The sequence below is a fragment of the Ovis canadensis genome, chromosome 19, assembly GCF_042477335.2.
Source record: "Ovis canadensis isolate MfBH-ARS-UI-01 breed Bighorn chromosome 19, ARS-UI_OviCan_v2, whole genome shotgun sequence".
Taxonomy (NCBI): domain Eukaryota; kingdom Metazoa; phylum Chordata; class Mammalia; order Artiodactyla; family Bovidae; genus Ovis; species Ovis canadensis.
Window position 1 is genome coordinate 51,986,161 of NC_091263.1, and position 20,247 is coordinate 52,006,407.

General features: G+C 42.9%; 1 protein-coding gene across 5 annotated transcripts in view; it reads left to right on the forward strand.

Annotated features, from left to right (window-relative positions):
* PRICKLE2 (prickle planar cell polarity protein 2) overlaps positions 1-20,247 on the forward strand; it is a 352,734-nt gene that overhangs the window by 246,669 nt on the left and 85,818 nt on the right. For all 5 annotated transcript variants that reach the window (XM_069562275.1, XM_069562276.1, XM_069562273.1 and 2 more), the window contains one exon: positions 4,286-4,469. In XM_069562275.1, coding sequence (XP_069418376.1) covers positions 4,286-4,469 — 184 coding nt within the window. The remainder of the gene's footprint in view (positions 1-4,285; positions 4,470-20,247) is intronic.

A 20,247-nucleotide genomic window follows, 5' to 3' on the forward strand; every position in this document is an offset into this window, starting at 1 on the left:
GCTAACGGGGAAAATACATAAGGTCCTCATGGTTTTGATTTACCTTTTTTTGTTGTTGTTTCTTTTCCTCCTCTTTTTTTTTTCCTGTTTGGTTTTGATTTTTCTGAATGTGTTTGTTGTCGAGCGAAAGGCTGCTCTCCGGTGGGAATGAGGTATGCCTTTCATAGGGTATTAATAGGATTTGGGGGTCAGATGGATCCTACTTTGCATCTCTGTTCTGCTTTGTTTTCTTCTCTGGAAGGTGGAGGTGATAGTTCCTTTCTTGGAGGACTGGTGTGCAAATCTGAGCTCATGGGTGTCGGGTGGAAGTACATCACATGCTGTGCATTTGCTCCTGTGTGCCCCTACCCAAGCCCTGCTTGCCCTCATTTTGCCTCACCATTCTATCTTTGCATTGCACTGAGCAGCTTTCATACACTACTTGATTGAATGATGTTATTTTTGTTGTTGTTGTTTATTGTATGTTTCTCCCCCTCTAAGGATATAGATTCTGTGAGGGGAGGGATCTTTGTTTCTTTTGCTTGGATATCACTAGTGTCTAGAGCAGTGCCTGGCAGATGGTAGGTACTTGGTGGTTACTTGTGAAATGACTAAAGAGGACCCTTAGCCCTCTCCCTCTTTCTCCTCTGTTCAGACTTCTATTCAATGAGACTCATTATGGATCTGGTTCTTTTAATTCTCTTTCGCTTTTGTCTTTGTTCCTTCTTCTGGAGCTTCTGTTCATTAGACTATGTCTGTCCAGCACTAACAAGTGTGCTCTTCCCGGCCTTGCTGAATAAATGAGTTTCATTGATGAGTATTCTAGAGACTGAATTTAGACAAAAATCTCTATACATTTTGTTCTAAAACTGTGACTTGCTAGTAAACCATTAGTCACCGAAGAGCTTCCTAGACTTGCTTAAACATAGGGAGACTGTTTTCCCCTTAAGTCATACACTGACATAAAAAGTTCTAGAGGGGGGAAAAAAAACCTTGACTGCTTCCCAAGACCCCTGACTTCTTTACAGTAGGTGATTAATTAACAAGTTCCCGTTAAAATGAGCTCAAACTATTTTTAAAAGCAACAGCCAAGATTTGGATAAAACTTCTCTGAGTTTGGAGATGCAAACCAGATCCCAAGGTACATTCTCTTCGTGGATATGTTCAGTCAGATGAAAAGCAGGAAGTAGAAGAATCTGACAAGCCTCACTTGGCTGGACAAAACTGATTTCGTTTCTTCATGTACATTTTGGTATCAAAATTCAGGCCATTAAAAGAATAAGGACCAAAAAAATCCCCAACTGATCATCTCAATAGATGCAAAAAAAAAAAGCATTTGACAAAATGTAACACGCTTTGTTGATTAAAAATTCTCAGTTACTAGCATAGATGAAAATTTCTTCAACTTAATGAAGAAAAGTTACCAAAAAACCCTACAATTCTTTAATACTTGATGGTGAAGTGTTGGTTGCTTTCTCTTATGATCAGGAACAAGACAAAGAGACCACTTAGACATTTGCAACTTAGGATCACTGGAGGACCTAGGCAAGCAATAAGACAGGATAAAGAAAAAAATAGGCATTACCTTGAAAAGGAAGGAATACAATGATCTCTATTCACAGATGACATGATCTTGTATATAGAAAGTCCTAAGGAATACACACATTCGAAAAGATGGAAATAAATAGAAAGACATTCTTTGTTCATGGATTGGGAGACTTAATATTGTTAAGATAGCAGTACTCTCCAAATTAAAGATTCATCACAGTGCCAGTCAAAATCCAAGCTTAAATTTTTGCAAAAATTGGCAAGATAACCCTAAAATTTATAATTTATAGTGCAGATGTCAGGGACCCACAAAAGGTTATAAGAAGAAAATTGGAGGACTCACACTATACAATTTCAAAACGTACTACAAAAGAGCAGTAATCAAGACAATATGGTACCAGCATAAGAAGAGACATATAGACCAAAATATGAAATGAAGTTGAGTTGAGAGTCCAGAATAAATCCTTATATATGGTCAACTGATTTTTGACAAGGGTCAATGCAAGTGAATTGAATGGTGCTGGGACACTTAGATAACTGCACAAGGATGAAGTTGGAGTCCTATTTCATACCATATATGAAAAGCACCTCAAAATGGGTCATAGACCTATAAATATGAACTAAAACCGTATAATTCTTGGATGAAAATACAAGAGTAAATCTTATGACCTTAGGTTCCTTAAATATGATACCAAAAGCAGAAAGAACAACAGGGCAAAAAAATGGACTTCCTTAAAATCAAAAACTTAGGTCTTTCAAAGGACTTCATCATAAAGGGAAGACAGTCCACAGATGAGAGAAAATTTTTACAAAGCATATATCTGATAAGGAATTGTATCCAAAAAGTATATGAAGAATTCTTTCATTTCAACAATAAAAAGGCAATTTTAAATGAACTAAAGATGTGAATAGGCATTTCTCCAAATAAGATATACAATCACATAAAAGGATGTGTAACATCATTAGTCATTAAGGAAGTACAAATCAAAGCCTTGGTAAGATACCACTTCACACCCACTAGGCAACAATCACAGAGAAAGACAATGACAAGTGTGACAAAAATGTGGAGAAAATGGAACACTCATTCATTAACGGTGGGAATGTAAAAAGATGTAGATATTTTGAAAAATAATTCAGCGGTTCCTCAAAATGTTAAACATAAAGTTACTGTATGACTCAGCAATTCCATTCCTAGGTAAATACCCGAGAGAATTGAAAACATACAGAGAATTGCACATAAATAGAATAGCGTTATTCAAGAGCAGTGGAAACAGTCCAACTGTCTACTGACTGATGAATGGATAAACAAAGTGTAGTATATCCATATAATGGAGTATTATAATGCAAGACATGAAAGATTGACATGAGCTTCTGCAAGAGTTTATCTTGAAAACATCCTGCTATGTGTAAGAAGCCTGTATATAGTAAAATTCCATTTATGTATACGGTAAGACTATTTGTAGTAAGATGCCATTTATGTGAAATTTCCAGAAATTTCCAGAACAAGTAAAACCTTAAAGACAGGAAATAGATTAGTGGTTGTCAGGGCCCAGAGGAAGGGGAGGGTGAGAAGTTACTGCTAATAATGCACTTGGAGTTTCTTTTGAGGGTGAAGAAAATGTTTTAAAATTAGATAATGGTGGTGCTTTTATATCTCTGTAAATATACTGAAAACCAGTGAATGGTACACTCCAAAATGCCAAATTTTATGGTATGTGAATTATATTCTTCACAAAGCTTTTGTCAAAAAATTCAGGTACATGGCAATTAGAATTCTGGGCTGTCTCATCACTTTTATAAGGTGCTCCTGAAACTAATCCTAAAGGTCAGAGTGCAGGTAGAACAGCTTATTTTCTTAAAATCTTTTTCCTCCTTTACTTTTTTCCTCTCTTTTTACTTTTTATTTCACTGGTGGAAGCTAAAAGTGCTTTTGTGTTGCTGACATCAACGTTTTTATTGCTTCATCATTTTTGTAGCCATGGAAAAGGGAACAGATGGTAATCTTAAAAGAGAAATGTTCAATTTGAGGGAGAGAATTGTGTCTTTGGCTGCTATCTTTTGAAATTATTCACATGCATGATGCTCTTGTACATTAAAAAAACAGCTACCAATGTGGGGTAATTTGGGGTTTCTAATTAGAATTTCAAGCCCACAAGGATCTTCAGTGGAGATGAAAATGCCTTTCCCAGCAGATCTTAGGGTCAGATTTGTTTTGTTGGAAAAAAAACTATTTTTACTCTTCTTAAGGAAAATCTCACCTGCAGTTTTTTTAAAAAAACCACTTTCTTTTCCTAAGGTCTGGAAACCTTTTAAAAAAATGGAATGTTGTCAGTATTTGTTAAATCTCCTGGTAATATTTCTGGTCTGACTATGTATGGTATCTATTTAATTACTATTCCAGTCAAGGAAATTGTGGTCATGGTGCATATCCAGTGTTCTACCTAGTAAAATAAAAGGTATTTTGACTTGCCTCTTGGGGTACTGATTTAGAAGAAGAGGTTGGCATCCGTGTTTAAATGTCCTTAGCATGCTCACCTGGTGGCCCCTGACTTGAGTTCAGGAGCTTTGCAGGTACTCAGGGCCACGCCTTCTACAAAAACAGGTGGGGTGTGGAACACTCCTTTAGACGCTTTTGCCAAAAGCCAGTTGCCAAGAAATGTGTTTATGGTTTGGGATCCAAGGGCTGGTGAGTGGCAGGCTAAGTGAAAAAATGGTTTCTTTTGCCTTCCTTCTCACCTCCGGCCTTTGCTGCTTGCAGGAAGATCTGCCTGCACTGCAAGTGCCCTCAGGAGGAGCACATGGTGACGGTGATGCCCCTGGCGATGGAGAAGACCGTCAGCAAACTCATGTTTGACTTCCAGAGGAACTCGACCTCGGACGATGACTCAGGCTGTGCCCTGGAGGAGTACGCCTGGGTTCCGCCAGGACTGAAGCCTGAACAGGTACCATTCTTTCTCTTCTTCTTCTTTTTTTTTTTTTTTTTTTTAATATTTATGTATTTGGCTGCACTGGGTCTCAGCTGTGGCAGGGGAACTCTTAGTTGCAGCTCACGGAATCTAGTTCTCTGAGCAAGGATTGAACCCCGGCTGCTGCACTGAGAGTGCAGAGTCTTAGCCTCAGGCCTACAGAGGAAGTCCCGGAGATACCGCTCCTGACGGAAGGGCAGTCATGGGCTTGGCTTTTCCCATGGTCTCGGCCGTTGTTCCTCATTCCGGTTCAGAAGGAAGAGCTGACTTTGCTAAGTCTGAGAAGATGTTGCTGTACGGGAAGAAGACGTCTGGGTCCCCACTGGGAAACCAGGAAGAGAAATGAAACTGAGCTAATTCATTCTACATTTCCATTGAAGCTGTTACCAAAAGATTTTCTAAAAGCATCTAGAAACATTAGGTAATGAAACTGCATTTTTGGAGAGGGAAGGGGTGTCCTACATTGGCCATCAATCTTAATGTTAAGATTCTTTGTAAAGGAGAGTAAGGAAATGAGGATTTACCTAGTGATCTGATGCTGCGCTGAAAAGTTTGACCCAGCTTGACAGAGAAAGATACTGGCACTTCCTGAAACATTTTGGCACTGCTTGCAGGCTGTAAATACTGCTGGCTTGGTTCAATGAACTTGATTTCTTTCTCTGTCACTGCATTTCTCTCAGTCATATACAACCGCCACTTTGCGTTTCTTGGTCTTTGGAATTTTCTCCTGTCCCAGCCTCCTGTTGGTTTAGAAGCCCCTCCCATAAGCTGGATACTTTCATGATCTTCCTTGTGCATCTTTGAGAGACAGGTTTATCACAGCCTTAAGTGTTTGACCACTATTCCCTTCCTCTCACATAGAAAGGTTCTTTCCCTGGAGATCTTCTCTATGTCTGGCAATGTTGTAAAGCTTAAAAAACCCTGAAAGGTTAACTTTAGATGTGATGCTCTTAGAAAAAGTTCTTTATAATGAGGGAAGACCCAAAAATTCACCAAGAACTTGAGGATGGGACCCTGATAACATCTCCTTGGTTAGCCATTTCTCATTTTTCTTCTTCCAATAATGAGGTTGTCATTTGACAGATGGAATCGCAAACACAGAGCCAGGATTTGTTTAAACAGCAAAGGATTGTTTAAAATTTTAATTAGTCACTAATACTTTGAAACTGCTCATACTTAAAAAATTTTAATTTTAAAGTTGATATTCAGATCTTGAAATTTTGAGAATCTGGAATCTTACTTTCAGTAGAATCTGAAATCTTACTTTCTCAAGGATTGGTGTACAGGCCATTGATTTGAGTGCGAGACATTCTTTCCAGAGTTTCAAAAGGGTGAATCTCCAGGTCAGCCTGGTCACGACTAAGCCCATTTCATCCTTTTGTGTTCATCTTCCTATACCCTACAGGCATTTTAGTTTTGTGAACTCTATTCTAATTCTTACTAGGATGAAAATGTCTTAGAATGGAAACTTTCACAGAAAATAATCTCTGTGAGAATTGAAAGGAATTCTGTGTTGGGTTATCAGCAGAAATAAATAAGGTTTTCTCCCAGGGGCTTCCCAGGTGGCACTTGTGTTAAAGAACCCACATGCCAATGCAGGGAGACATGAGACCTGGGTTCAGTCTCTGGGTCGAGAAGATCCCCTGGAGGTGGAAATGCCAACAACCCACTCCAATATTCTTGCCTGGGAAGTCCTGTGGACAGAGGCGCCTGAAGGGGCCTGGAGGGCTACAGTCCATAGGGTCACAAAGAGTTGGATGCAATTGGAGAGACTTAGCATGCATGCACATTTTCTCCCAGTTTGTATATTAAGGTTAAATCTTTATTTTTTTCTGTTTCAGTAAAGACTGTATTATTAATAAGTTGAAGAAGAATGAGAGTATTTGCTTGAGTTTGTCTGGAAACTCAGATGAGGTGGCAGGTGACTGAATATCTGTGTTTGACATCACCCTTCTACTGCCAGTACTTGAGCAGTGAGTTTTTACACCTTGATACATCTGTGAGCCTGTTTCGTTTTTCTTGCTAACCTCATTTCCAGCAGCTTCCAAGAGACCCATCCTTCTTTTGTTCACGTTGCTTCCTGCTGAACTGGGCTCTGAAATTCCAAAGTTAAGCTATTTTCAGTTCCCTGCTTAGGTAGATTCTTTTCTAAGGCCATTAAATATCATTCTGTGATGTCCAGATTCAGGGAACATTTTCTACTGACCTAAGAGAACAAACAGTTGCAAAAGTTAAAGGGCTTGGTGACATCCATCAATTCCAAAAATGATTGCTTACGTATTTTTGAAGGCCACTTGCTTCATCCGAAGTGAATATCTTTGGGGAACATAAAACATCTTTCTTTGATTTGTTTTGAAAGAAAATGATTAATGCTATTAAATCAGTGATTTGAATTATGTCAGATGACAGAGTATTCCCATCTCTTGTAATTGTATTTTTCTTCAAATGGTTTTCTCTATTCACAACACTTACTCAGACCTATATGACACAGATGATTATAAAGGAAATTGTTCTCCAGAGAGAGACTATCTTTTCAAGCTATTTGAAGGGCTCTATATGTGCCTAATAAAATATGAATCTGTATTAAAGGTGTTTCAAGGGATCATGTTGCATGAAAAAAACAGTCTTCACATTTTTAAATTATAAGATCTTTGAAAGTCTATTACTTATGGAACTGATTATAGGTTTAAAGATTTTTTTTTTTAAGATTGCCTGGTAGGTTTTAGAAAAACTTAAGACCCAGATACCTCTTACTAATAAAAATTCTGGTATTTAATATGATGTTAGTTGTCTCTGACTTGAGAAAAAACATTTTTCTATCAGGAGAAATTACAGTGGATATTAAAATGCTTTGTGCTGGAGGCAAAATACTCAAGACCAGTTAGGGTTCCGAGTAATGTGCTTTCATTTTTGTTAAAAACCTTTCATTTCATTCCCTGGTTGTGAGGTTGGTAATATACCTTCAGGTGACACTCTTTATTATTCTATTTCTTCTGAGAAATGCCTTCAGTTAAATAAAATGGAAATGGAAGCTACCCCCCTTTGAAAAGGAGGTATTCTTGAATATGGGCAGTTAATTTTATTAAAATCTACTAACTGCAAAAACCCAGCCTTCTTAAAATAGTATAAAAAACCATAAAGATAACAGTCGATGCCAGAAAAGAAAGGCTTCTAAGGTGTGTTTTTTAATGACCAGACTGAAAACTGATCAGAGAGGCTGCCAAGATCCTTTGTTTCTGCTCGCTCCGGGTGAGGCATTTAATATTATGCAGAGAGCCCTGCGGAGGCAGGACGGAAAACTGGAGTCTTCTTGATGGCCCATCTGAGGTCATCTGTAAGGCTCCAATTTCTCTTCAGACTCCAGCAGGTCATTGTATGCGCTCTGTCTCCTAGAACTGCTCTGGGGAGACATTTATAGTAGATAATACTTTAGGAAGAATTTGGAAATTATTTAACAAGCTGTAAGGAAGGAAAACGGTGAGCAGGGTTTCTAAACCTCAGTGCTGTTGACATTTTAGGCTGAAGGTTTCTTGCTGTCGGGGCAGTCCTGGGCATTATAGGATGGTTAACAGCATCCCTGGACCCCACCACCTAGTTGATGCCAGTAGCACTCACCACGCCCTCCACTGGGATGACCAGACCCGTATCAGAATACCATTCATTGCCCCTGGGGGATGAGCTGGGCACCCTGCTTGAGAACCACTGGGTAAAAGTACTGTTAAAACCGGGAGGACATGTCAGCACAAGTGTGGCCCAATCCAGACAAGAAAAGGATGACTCAGTTGAGTAAACATTTATTTGAGTACCTCCCAGGTCTTACCTCTGGTATTACAGCTGCTGCCTTGAAACGAGGCTGAGTATTTGGCAGAGTGAGAAAGGTGATCCCACGCTGCTTGAGCAGAGGCCAATACTCATCGTCCCGATAAGTCAAAACAAGAATTGAAATGGTGTGTGGAGCAGGTTGTTGGGTGGATCACCGTTTGTTCTCCAAAACAAGAGATAGCATTCTCTTTCCGTAATGAGAAGACTTTGCTTATTGAAAAAAGGGAAAGAAAAAAAGAAAGAAAGCAGATAAAAATCACTCATAATTCTGCCAACACAGAAAACTGTTTTCCAAAGTTTTTGGAATGTGTGTGGGCTTCCCTGGTGACAGTGAAGAATCTGCCTGCAGTGGTGGAGGCATAGGAGATGAGGGTTCGATCCCTGGGTTGGAAAGATCCCCAGAGGAGGGCATGGCAACCCACTCCAGTATTTTGGCCTGGAGAATCCCATGGACAGAGGAGCCCAGCAGGCTACAGTCCATGGGGTCATAAAGAGTCAAAAATGATGAGCAATTGACACTTTCACTTTCACTTGGAATGCATGTAACAAGAATCTATGTGTATAGGCTTCCATTTCTGTTTTGTTTTGGACAAAAATATGATGCTATCCATTTATCTTGACATTTTTTTCACTTCATGTATTGTGAACATTTTTTTCTATTTTTTTTCTGTATTTGAAAGTCGCTCAGTCATGTCCGATTCTTTGTGACCCCATGAACTATACAGTCCATGGAATTCTTCAGGCCATAATACTGGAGTGGGTAGCCATTTTCTTCTCCAGGCGATCTTTCCAACCCAGGGATCAAACCCAGGTCTTTTGCATTGCAGGTGGATTCTTTACCACCTGAGCCACCAGGGAAGCCCAAATTTCTATATTTAGACCCCAGGTTGGAATAGGTGCATGCTGCTGCTACTGCTAAGTCACTTCAGTCGTGTCCGACTCTGTGTGACCCCATAGACGGCAGCCCACCAGGCTCCCCTGTCGCTGGGATTCTTCAGGCAAGAACACTGGAGTGGGCTGCCATTTCCTTCTCCAATGCATGAAAGTGAAAAGTGAAAGTGAAGTCGCTCAGTCGTGTCTGACTCTTAGTGACCCCATGGACTGCAGCCCACCAGGCTCCTCTGCCCATGGGATTTTCCAGGCAAGAGTACTGGAGTGGGCTGCCATTGGAATAGGTGCATAGTTCTCTGTTAGTAGTTACCAACCTGTAGTGGCACCACTCGCCACTAGGGGGCATTTGGAAGTGTAGGTTTAAATAGGGGCAGTTATTGTCAAAATGGTTAGGGGGTTCCACTAGAATTTTGATGGGTAGGGGCTTGGGGTGCTAAACATTCTGAGAAGTACCAGGCCATCCTGTGCAAAGAAGAACTGATCCCTCCCAAATGCCAGGAGCACAACCATCAAACAGCCCTGAACTGAAAAGTTATTTTTGAACATACGCATCCTTGGTAGCTTTTCTCTATATTTAATAAAGCAGTAGCAGCCAGCATTCCTGTACACTTACCTGCTTCTCTCCTTCAGCACAATCCCTAGAGGTGGAGAGGTTGTGGGTAAACCCCTTTAAGGCTTTTGATTCATTGTGCCAGTTAGACTTTTGATTCATTGTGCTAAACTGACGTCCAGAAATGTTGTGAGTAGTGCATCCTCTGGGTGGATAGCTTTCATTGGGTCTGTGAAGATGTGGTTTTTCTCCTGGTGCTTCTGCTTGTGATCCTTGAAAATGTGAACAGACCATTAGATTGCTTCTCCTGAGTGAATGAATGTCCTTTTATCGATGTTTTGGATACTCCATGGAGAGTTCTCAGATAGGAATGTCTTCACATCTTTGGTCTCCCAATGTTAGTGATTTTACCTGGACCATAACCCTATTTTTGCACATAAACAATGGTTACTAGGTTATTTCTCCAGAACTCTCAACTTTCACTTCAGACTGTTGCAGTAAGGATGAAGAGTGGATACTAGAAGTAATTGCCCAATTTGGGGCTTTCAACGCATTTTTCCATATGTGGCAAAATAGACCATCCAATATTACCTAAAAGATGGGAGTGAATTAGTTGGTTTAAAATACCTCTATGGGGAATATGTATAATTCTTTATTGGGCTTTTAATGTAATGATTGTTACTCATCCATCAGATGTCAGATTAAATGTATTTCCTGAAGGAGTTTCTCTAGCCACCCCAGTCTTCCAATATAAGATTAGGTCCCCAATTCCCTGCTTTCCAAAAGTCCCTACCATTTCCTTTTCAATATTTTTCTTGCTTAGTCACTAAGTCATGTCTGACTCTTTCATGACCCCATGGATATAGCACCTCTCAAACTTGTAATTAGGTGACAGTATAATTATTTCTTTAATATTTGGCTTTCTGACTTTGCTATAAGATTCAGGAGGTCAGGGGTCTTATCTGCTTTGTTCTTTAGGAATTTCCTAGTGCCTGGCAGTGCCAGGCACCCTACCAATATTTGTTAAGAGATAGGCAGGTGACCAGGAGCCTTTGCAGAACCAGTGATGTTCAGGGTTGCATCACACTGAAAAGATAAAGGTCTTTTCAGTGTTTTTCAACATAAAAACAGGATTATTTTGTATCCATAATTCCTGCTCCCTGTGTTTTTCTTAAAAACATACTCAAGCAGATTCCCCAAATAATCCCAGCAGCTTCAGAGATGTCTTAGATTCGAAAGGCAGGAGATGGATGACATGCGGGGAAGGACTGTGTTCCGGCACAGACTTGGGGCAGCACCACCAGCTCTAACACTCAGGGTGCCAGGAGCCAAGGGTCTGGCAGAAGCCCTCTTTATTTCCAAACCAGAGGACCAGTTGTGTCACAGAATCACTTGCAGAGTGCATTCAGAGACACAGTGCGGTGGAAAAAGCCTCGCTCCCAGAGTCTACTAAGTCTGGCTTCTGCTCCCTTTCTGACCTCAGAAAAGTTGTTCAGTTTCCAGGAGCCTCAGTTTTCCTTCTGAGGGTGATGATGATAACATGGAGACAATTATTAAACTTGCTGGGAACCCTTGTTTTGTGCCCACCACCATTTTCAACTTTACGTGCGTCACCGTGCTTCATTCTTAAAACGACATGATTTGGTCATTATTCCTGTTTTAGAAGTGACTGAAGCAGGGCTCGGAGAAGTGAAGTAGCTTGCTCAGGATCACACAGCTGAGAAGCAGCAGAGAGGAATTCAGTGTCAGACACCCAGAGCCCAGAGCTGTTACTCTTTAAACCTATAGATCTAGCACAGGGCTGGGCTGGCCCCGAGTGAGGGAACATGTAGAAAGTTCCCAAGGCAGTGTCTGCACACAGTAGATGCTAAAATAGAACGACTGTCTCCTTATCACCCTCCTTGTGAAGCTGTAGCGAGTGTCACTGATCACTACTGCCCTGAGCAGGCAGCAGAAAGTGGGGAAGGAGCATCAGGCTGTCCACGTGGAGGATGGTTATGTCGGGTGGGAGAGGGTCAGCATAGAGCCAGCCAGAATCCAGGGTTCCTCCTCAGCCTTTTCAAAGGCTTTAAAAAATCATTTCCATTCTGCTGCTGCAGGAGCTGTTCTGCTCCCCAGGTTCTCTTCTGTGGGCTTGCTGTAAAGGTTACAGCTTCTTTCTTGTGAACTTCTGGGCACACTGAACCAGGTAAGTTTGGACAGGAGCCCAGGCGGAGCTGAAAAGTTCAGCGTCCGAAGTGGGCTTTGGGGATGTCTGCTGAAGAAATGCGCTCTGCCAACCCCCTTCCTCAGTCGCTGAGGTTACCTGTAGCCTCTCAGTGCCGAGATCGGTGAGGAGTAAGTTCCAGGGGCATTTTCTATAGACCATTCAGAGTGCAAAGAGAGCCTTCCCACAAAGTAGAATGGCCTGTTCTGAGGATGCTCAGGTCATCTGAAGGCGTGGCTCCTTACTCGGCCGCTCGCAGCCTCTTCAGCAGCCGTCTCTAGTGGGCGGGCTTCATGCCAGCTTTCCACTGGACTGTACCCCCTAGTCAGAGTTGAAGCATGAATCACAGTGTGTGCTGGAGAACTCTGTGACAAAGGAACAGCAATCGGACTGTTTTCATTCCTTCCTTCACTGGTCTCCTGTGCACCTCCTCTGTGCAGGCACCATGCTAGGCACTGCGGACGAAACAGTAACCAAGATCGGTGAGGTTTCTAAGTGGGGCTGTTGGAGACCTGTCCTCTAGGGAACAAATGACTGAGATAATTGAACACTGTGAATTTTAAAATGATGTAAACAGTAGAGCTGTAAACTTTTATTGAACTCTTGCATGCACCAGGCGCTCTCTTAGGTGCTTTGCATTTAATTAACCATGAAGAGTAGGTAACATCACCTACTCAATGGACATGAGTTTTAGCAAGTTCTGGGAGATAGTGAAGGACAGGGAAGCCTGGAGTGTTGCCGCCCATGGGGTCACACAGAGTTGGACACAACTGAGCAACTCAATGACAACAACAACAAATGAAGGAAATACAGTGGCTCCTGTGGTCAGGACTGTGGGTCAGAGTGTTGGGGCGGTGGGGATTGGCGGATTTAAATTGATTGGTCAGGACCTGCCTCTCTGGGGAGGTGGTCTTCGAGCTGCTGCTGAATGATAGGAGGAAGCCCACCCTGCAAAGATCTGGCTGGTTGCAGAAGTTCAGAAGTGAAATGAAATCCATACTCACTTTGTATCTGTGCTCAGAATTTGGAGAGGGCATTGTGGGTTGGTCTAGGGAGAAATGAGTAGGGCCTGTGCCATGCTGAGCTCTTACCAAGGCAGCCACCCACTGACCTGAGGGCTGGGCAGCTCCACTGCTGTTCCTCGCCCTGGGAAACCAAAGGCGCCCCTGTCACGCATCACCTTGACATGTCTTCCTGTGAGCAGAGATAAGGCAACACTGATTCCCCATTCAGAGGAGACTAGAGAGGGAGCAAGAGGCCTTCACCAATCCAAGGGCATAATGTATGCTTTATATACGTTTGTGTCTACCCCTTTTGTCATACAGCCTACCTTCTAAAATGTCAGCCTATTGGAGAGAGACAGATATGGTCCTGTTCACCACTGTATCTTCAGTGCTTAAAATAATGTCTGAGAGATTATTCAGTAAACAGATCTTACATGAATTAAGTCACATTTCATCCCTGTAGAAAATCCCCTTTTTTCCCACCGAATACCTTGCAGCTCAAGGGTCAGAGGCTTGACCAGGGTGCCTTAGCTCATAAGCAGAGCCAGGATTCACTCCAGCCTTCTACTTGACCCAGGACCTATTTGGGCTCCTCTTCCTACACCACCCTCACCTCCATGGTGATCCACCCAAGACATCAGATCCGAGGAAGCTGACTTGGCGTGTATTAGAGGCGGGAGCAGTATGTGTCACACTAGGCTCTTTCATTCCTAGGGGAGACAGATTGCTTTTCATCTCCAGGTAACCCTGGTGACTAAGGAATTCCTCTCTCCCCACCTCCAGTTTCCCCATCACTGCAGGAAGTAGCAGAGCCCTACCTTCCTGAAAGGCTTGTTTCCCTATCAGCAATCTCTCTATCTCTGGCTCTTCTCAGTCTCTCATCCTGGCTGGGAACCCACTTGGTGACAGACACATTTTGTCATCTTCTTCCACTGGCCCTCATGTTCCTGGTATGGTGTCTTCATACCTGGGCACTCAACAGTGATATTCATTGAGCAGATATTTATCAAGTGATAAGTATGTTCCAGGTACTGCAGGAACAGCCATGAACAAACAAACAAGTGTCCTTGCTCTTTCGGAGCTGACACTCTAGTGGAAGAATCAGGCGGGTGAGCTATTGAATGAAGAATACTTTCAGTGTGCTGGGAAAGCAGTTTTTAAAAAGGGAGATGGTGTGATTTGGAGCCAGGGTTGGCAAAATTTTTCTGTGAAGAGCCAGACAGTAAATATTTTAGGCTTTGTGGGACATAGTCTCTGTCTCAAATACCCAACTCCAACGTTGTCATGTGAAAGCAATCAGACAACACATAAATGAATGGGCATGGCCATGTGACAATAAAACTTTATTAACAAAATCAGACAGTGGGCCTGATTTGACCCACAGCTGTGTAGTTTGCTGGTCTCTGATTTGGCAAATCTACTTCTTCAAATGAGGTGACCAAAGAAAGCCTCTCTGAAGAGATGACATCTAAGCTGAGTTTGAAATGATGGTTAGGTTACCTAGATTCAGCCGTTCAGTGGTTTTCAAAGTCTGGTTCCCATACCAGCAACGTTATTATCACCTGAGAACTTAGTAAAACATACAGATTCTCAGGCTGTGTCCCAGACCTGCTGAACCAGAGCCCTGGAGGTGGGCCCAGCATTCTCTTTCAACAGAGCCGTAAGGGGTTTCTTATGCAGGCCAAAGCTTGAGAACCTCTCCTCTGGGGTTCCTGAAAAACAAGAGTGTCGAAAGTACATGGAGCCAAATCTTGGCTCTACCACTTATTAGCTTTGTAACCTTGGGTGCCTTAACCTTGTTGTGTGTAAAATGAAGAGGCTTGTGCCCGAGTCTAACATAGCTGTGAAGGCTAAGTGAATTACTCTCTCAAGAGCCTAGGAGATGCTGACTCATAGGAGGTCCTCATGAATGGTAGCTGCTGTCATCACCACCCTCGTTATTTGGGTCTTCCAGACACTGATGCAGATTTGCCCGTGGACAGCAACAGAGGATCAGCCCCAGCATCTTCCCTGTGGGCAAGATGTCTTTCATCCCCAGCTTGTTGCCCCTGGCTGATATCTGCTGAATATGGCCTGAATACAAGGCTGTTTGTTAAAGGAGAATTGAAGATTTTTTAAATTAATGTATTTATTTTAATTGGAGGCTAATTACTTTGCAATATTATGGTGGCTTTTGCTATACATGAACATGAATCAGCCACAGGTGTACATGTGTCTTACCATACTGAACCCCCCTCCCACCTCCCTTCCCACCCCATCCCTCTAGGTTGTCCCAGAACACTAGCGCACCACTTTGAGTGCCCTGCTTCATGCATCAAACTTGCACTGATCATGTATTTTACATATGGTAATATCCATGTTTCAATGCTATTCTCTCAAATCATCCCACCCTCGCCTTCTCCCACAGAGTCCAAAAGTCTGTTCTTTACATCTGTGTCTCTTTTGCTGTCTTGCATATAGGATCAAGATAATTTTTTAAAATTCTTTAACTGGTCCTGCTTCCTCTGCCCCCTCCTTAGCCTGTTAACCCAGAAGATGGTCTGGTCCCTGCTGTTTGGGAACCATGAACTCTATATCTGTGACTCACCATTGAGCCAGGGCCGCAGTGCTGGGCACCCAGCTTTTCCATTCACTTTCAGGCTGTTGACAGTTTGTTCTTTTATGTAAGAAGCTATTTATACCAAGAGGGACAGAGGCTGGCAGGTGTGCAGGCATGGAGAGAACAATGACTAAGTAGTTCATCTCTCTAGGCCTGCTGGGTGGTTCTGGTTCATAGAGAGCAAATCTAATAACCCCTCAAAAAAACCCCACAAACACAATCATTAGAGTCACCAGCCATTTGCAGTGTCGTCTTCATTTCATTACTCCATCAGCACATGCTGAGCTCAAAATGGGATTTCATGGCTGCAGTGAGACGCACACCTCCCCACCTGGATTGGATTACATTTCTTCCAAGCTGCTTCTCTTGTGTTAGCTTTCACCGTCACTCACTCCAGAGTTCTTGGTGCTAGGTGAGTGGGAAGGGAAGGGAAGAAGGGAGATAGGAGGAGGCCTGAATGCAATCTCCTGCCACTCTCAGGAAGCCAGTCACATGAGCGACGCTCAGTTGATCTTGGCTCCAGACATGCACTGACGTCATCCAATGGTGATGGGAAATATGCCTGTCTGTGCAGCCTTCAATAAAACTGCCTGTTAATGAACTGGTTTTCAAAGGAGCTGTCAGAGGTGGGATTAGAACTTGGGTTCGGACTGAAGGGCCTCTGCCAGATGAAGTAAGCGACAGTGTGGCCAGATGCCCCCAGCAGGGCCCTCTCAAGGCTCGTGTGCAGAGCGCGAGGCCTGGAAAGGCCAAGGCCCATCTGCAAATGCAGGAAGGGAGACCTGCCACTGGAGGTGCCACTCTCGAGACAGATGGCTCCCGCCTTTACAGTAAGTGTGTACCAGAATCCTGGACATGGGGACCGAGCCCCAGGACTTTGACATCCTGTAGGAGTTCACAGCTGTGCACCCTTTCTACCACTGAGCAGCCTACGCTGTGGGCTGGTGTGACAGTTGATTTCCGATCAAGATGATCCCCGCCGCCTTCCGACTCGTGAGACATTTGAGTGGTTTCATGGATTGGTTGGATGAACCTACCATCAGGGCAGCTGGTAACTGTCTTCCTCCATATGTCCATCTATGTGTCCATCCATTCATTCATTCACTAGTGCATTCAGCCATGCGTCTATTCAGCAGTTACGTATTTCTTAAGTGCCCATTAAGTGCACGCCCTTAGTCTAGCTGTGATTGCACTGTGGCTGTTTCCAAGTCCGGTTTAGAACTGGCGCTTCCCAGGCCCTGTGTGGATGGTGTGCTTTGTGTAGTGTGGGATTGCTCACAGACAGGTATGGACCATCCCTCTCTGAGGAAGACCCACACGGACTACAGGCTCTGTGCTGGTGTCCCATGGTGTCCACCTTTTAAGTACCTATCCCCCTGAGCTCATAGTGTTCCAGAGTATAAGCTTTGACACTAACTAGCTCTATGTTCACATCTTAGCTGTGTTGCTCTAACGTTGGCCAAGTTCATCTACTTCCATGAGCTTTCATGTCGTCCTCTGAAAAATAAGAATGTCATTATCCAAACTGTAGCATAGTTGTGAGGATTAAATGAGGCAATGCCTTAAGCACATGGCTTTAAAAATGGCAGCTTTTAGCTTTCTTTTTTTAATAACTCCAAGTTGGAAACAACCCAGATGTCCATCAGCACCTGAACGGATAAACAAATCATGTCGTATCATAGAGGAGAATGCTACTCTACAATAAAAAGGAATGAACTCTTCATATACGCAATGACATTCATGAACCTCAAAATCATTATTCTCAGTGAAAGAAACCAGACCATAAAAGTACCTACTGTATGATTCTATTTATATAAAACTCTAAAACTTTTAAACTAGTCTGTAGTGACGGAAAGCAGACCAGTGGTTACTTGGGGCTGAAGAGGTGAATGGAGAGAGTGGGAAGAAGAAACGACAAATGAGCAGCATAAACTTTGGAAGGTAATAGATATTTCAGTATCTTCATCATGCTGATGGTGTTGTGGGTCTATGTCTATGTCAAAACTTATCAAGTTGCATACTTTAAATATATGAAGTTATCCTGTATCAAAATACTTTAATAAAGCGAATGAATGAAGTTGCTCTTTAGCAAGCAGGAAGGCAAGCATCCTTGCATGCCAGTGTTGGAGTCTTCCTAATGTTGCTTGGTTGCCTTAGCAAGTAACTGAGCCCTTTGGCCAAGTACTGTCAGAAAGAATTGCTCAATATTAATTATGCACAATAAAAACAGAGATTTGGGACAGAAACTCATCAACATCCAGATGGATGGCACTAAAAAATCAGTTCCACGGACTGGCACTTTGCTTCATCTCTAAATGCTCTGAGACAGTGCCTGACATATAGTTGGCCCTTGATAAATAGTGGTGGTAGTTGTTATTGCTCTGACAATTAGAAAGGCTGATTAAAACTCAGTGGTCCTATCTTGCTAAGGGAAGCTAGTTATTCAGGTGATATCTGAACCTATATTTCCTGAGCCAAAAAGATAAGTTCATTACCTGTCAGCTTGGTAGAGGATGAGGTTCCAGAAAAACATCTATTTCTGCTTTATTGACTATGCCAAAGCCTTTGACTGTGTGGATCACAATAAACTGTGGAAAATTCTGAATGAGATGGGAATACCAGACCACCTAACCTGCCTCTTGAGAAATCTATATGCAGGTCAGGAAGCAATGGTTAGAACTGGACATGGAACAACAGACTGGTTCCAGATAGGAAAAGGAGTACATCAAGGCTGTATATTGTCACCCTGCTTATTTAACTTCTATGCAGAGTACATCATGAGAAACGCTGGACTGGAAGAAACACAAGCTAGAATCAAGATTGCTGGGAGAAATCTCAATAACCTCAGATATGCAGATGACACCACCCTTATGGCAGAAAGTGAAGAGGAACTAAAAAGCCTCTTGATGAAAGTGAAAGAGGAGAGTGAAAAAGTTGGCTTAAAGCTCAACATTCAGAAAATGAAGATCATGGCATCCGGTCCCATCACTTCATGGGAAATAGATGGGGAAACAGTGGAAACAGTGGCTGATTTTATTTTTGGAGGCTCCAAAATCACTGCAGATGGTGACTGCAGCCATGAAATTAAAAGACGCTTACTCCTTGGAAGAAAAGTTATGACCAACCTAGATAGTATATTCAAAAGCAGAGACATTACTTTGCCGACTAAGGTCCATCTAGTCAAGGCTATGGTTTTTCCAGTGGTCATGTATGGATGTGAGAGTTGGACTGTGAACAAGCCTGAGCGCCGAAGAATTGATGCCTTTGAACTGTGGTGTTGGAGAAGACTCTTGAGAGTCCCTTGGACTGCAAGGAGATCCAACCAGTCCATTCTGAAGGAGATCAGCCCTGGGATTTCTTTGGAAGGAATGATGCTAAAGCTGAAACTCCAGTCCTTTGGCCACCTCATGCGAAGAGTTGACTCATTGGAAAAGACCCTGATGCTGGGAGGGATTGGGGGCAGGAGGAGAAGGGGACAACCAAGGATGAGATGGCTAGATGGCATCACAGACTCGATGGACGTGAGTCTGAGTGAACTCCAGGAGATGGTGATGGACAGGGAGGCCTGGGGTGCTGCGATTCATGGGGTCGCAAAGAGTCGGACACGACCGAGCGACTGAACTGAACTGAGCATGCAGTTGTCCAGTTTGTGTGCCACACAAAGGTGCCTGGCCAAGGTGGTGAGGAAGGCCAATTCAGCTGGGCTCTGATGACTACAAACCAGAGTGTGTGTGTGCATGTGTGCTAAGTCACTTCCCTCGTGTCCGACTCTTTTTCAACCCTGTGGGTTCTAACCTGCCAGGCTCCTTTGTGCATGGGATCCTCCAAGCAAGAATACTGGAATGGGTTGCCATGCCCCCATCCAGGGGATCTTCCCCACTCAGGGACCAAACCTGGATCTGCATCAGCAGGCAGGTCACTAGAGCCACCTGGGAAGCCCACTAACCAGAGTAGGAGATTTTATTTAACCTAGGGCACCTTGCAGTTTACCTGGTTGTCACACAACACTCCCCCTTCTGAGATTGGGAGCTTGCTTTTTCTAACTTGTAGTTGGGGTTGACAGGAGGTTGTCTTTTTCTAATTTCCATAAAGCTACCGAAAGGTCTAGCAGCAAGCTAGGATGGACTGTAAATATTAATTAGCCAAGCTCAATGATGACTTTTCATTTATTCCATGAAATCCTGGGTTTCTAGGAAACCTCCTTTCTGATTCTTGCCAAAGGGTGTCAGGAATAAGAAATGGTATCTTCATCCTCATTGGCATTGAGTATTTGGTGGAGGAAAGGACGTAGGTTATGATTTCGCAAGTTTTGATGGTTAAGATGTTGAACACTTCAGCCTCTTCTTTGTTCTCTGCCTCCTTTTCCATCATTTTGTAAATCATCATAGCCTTGGATGGAGAGGCAAGCGGAGAAAAGAGGTGAAATGTCAGCTGACTAATTTTGTCAACTACTTGGCAATTCTGTTCATATCGTTTGAGGAAGACAGTCAGCTGAAACTAAGTCCATTTGAAGTTGGACTTGTGCATAGTTTTGAAGCATCCATCCTTGCCTGGACCCCACTGCTGTGTGGAAATCAGTAATTCATCCGGATGGTGAATATGACATGAGAAATAGCTCTTCTGAAATATGGTCAGTGGGTGGTCCTTCCCAAGCAGAGTGATTAAAATCCATGGCTGTGCTA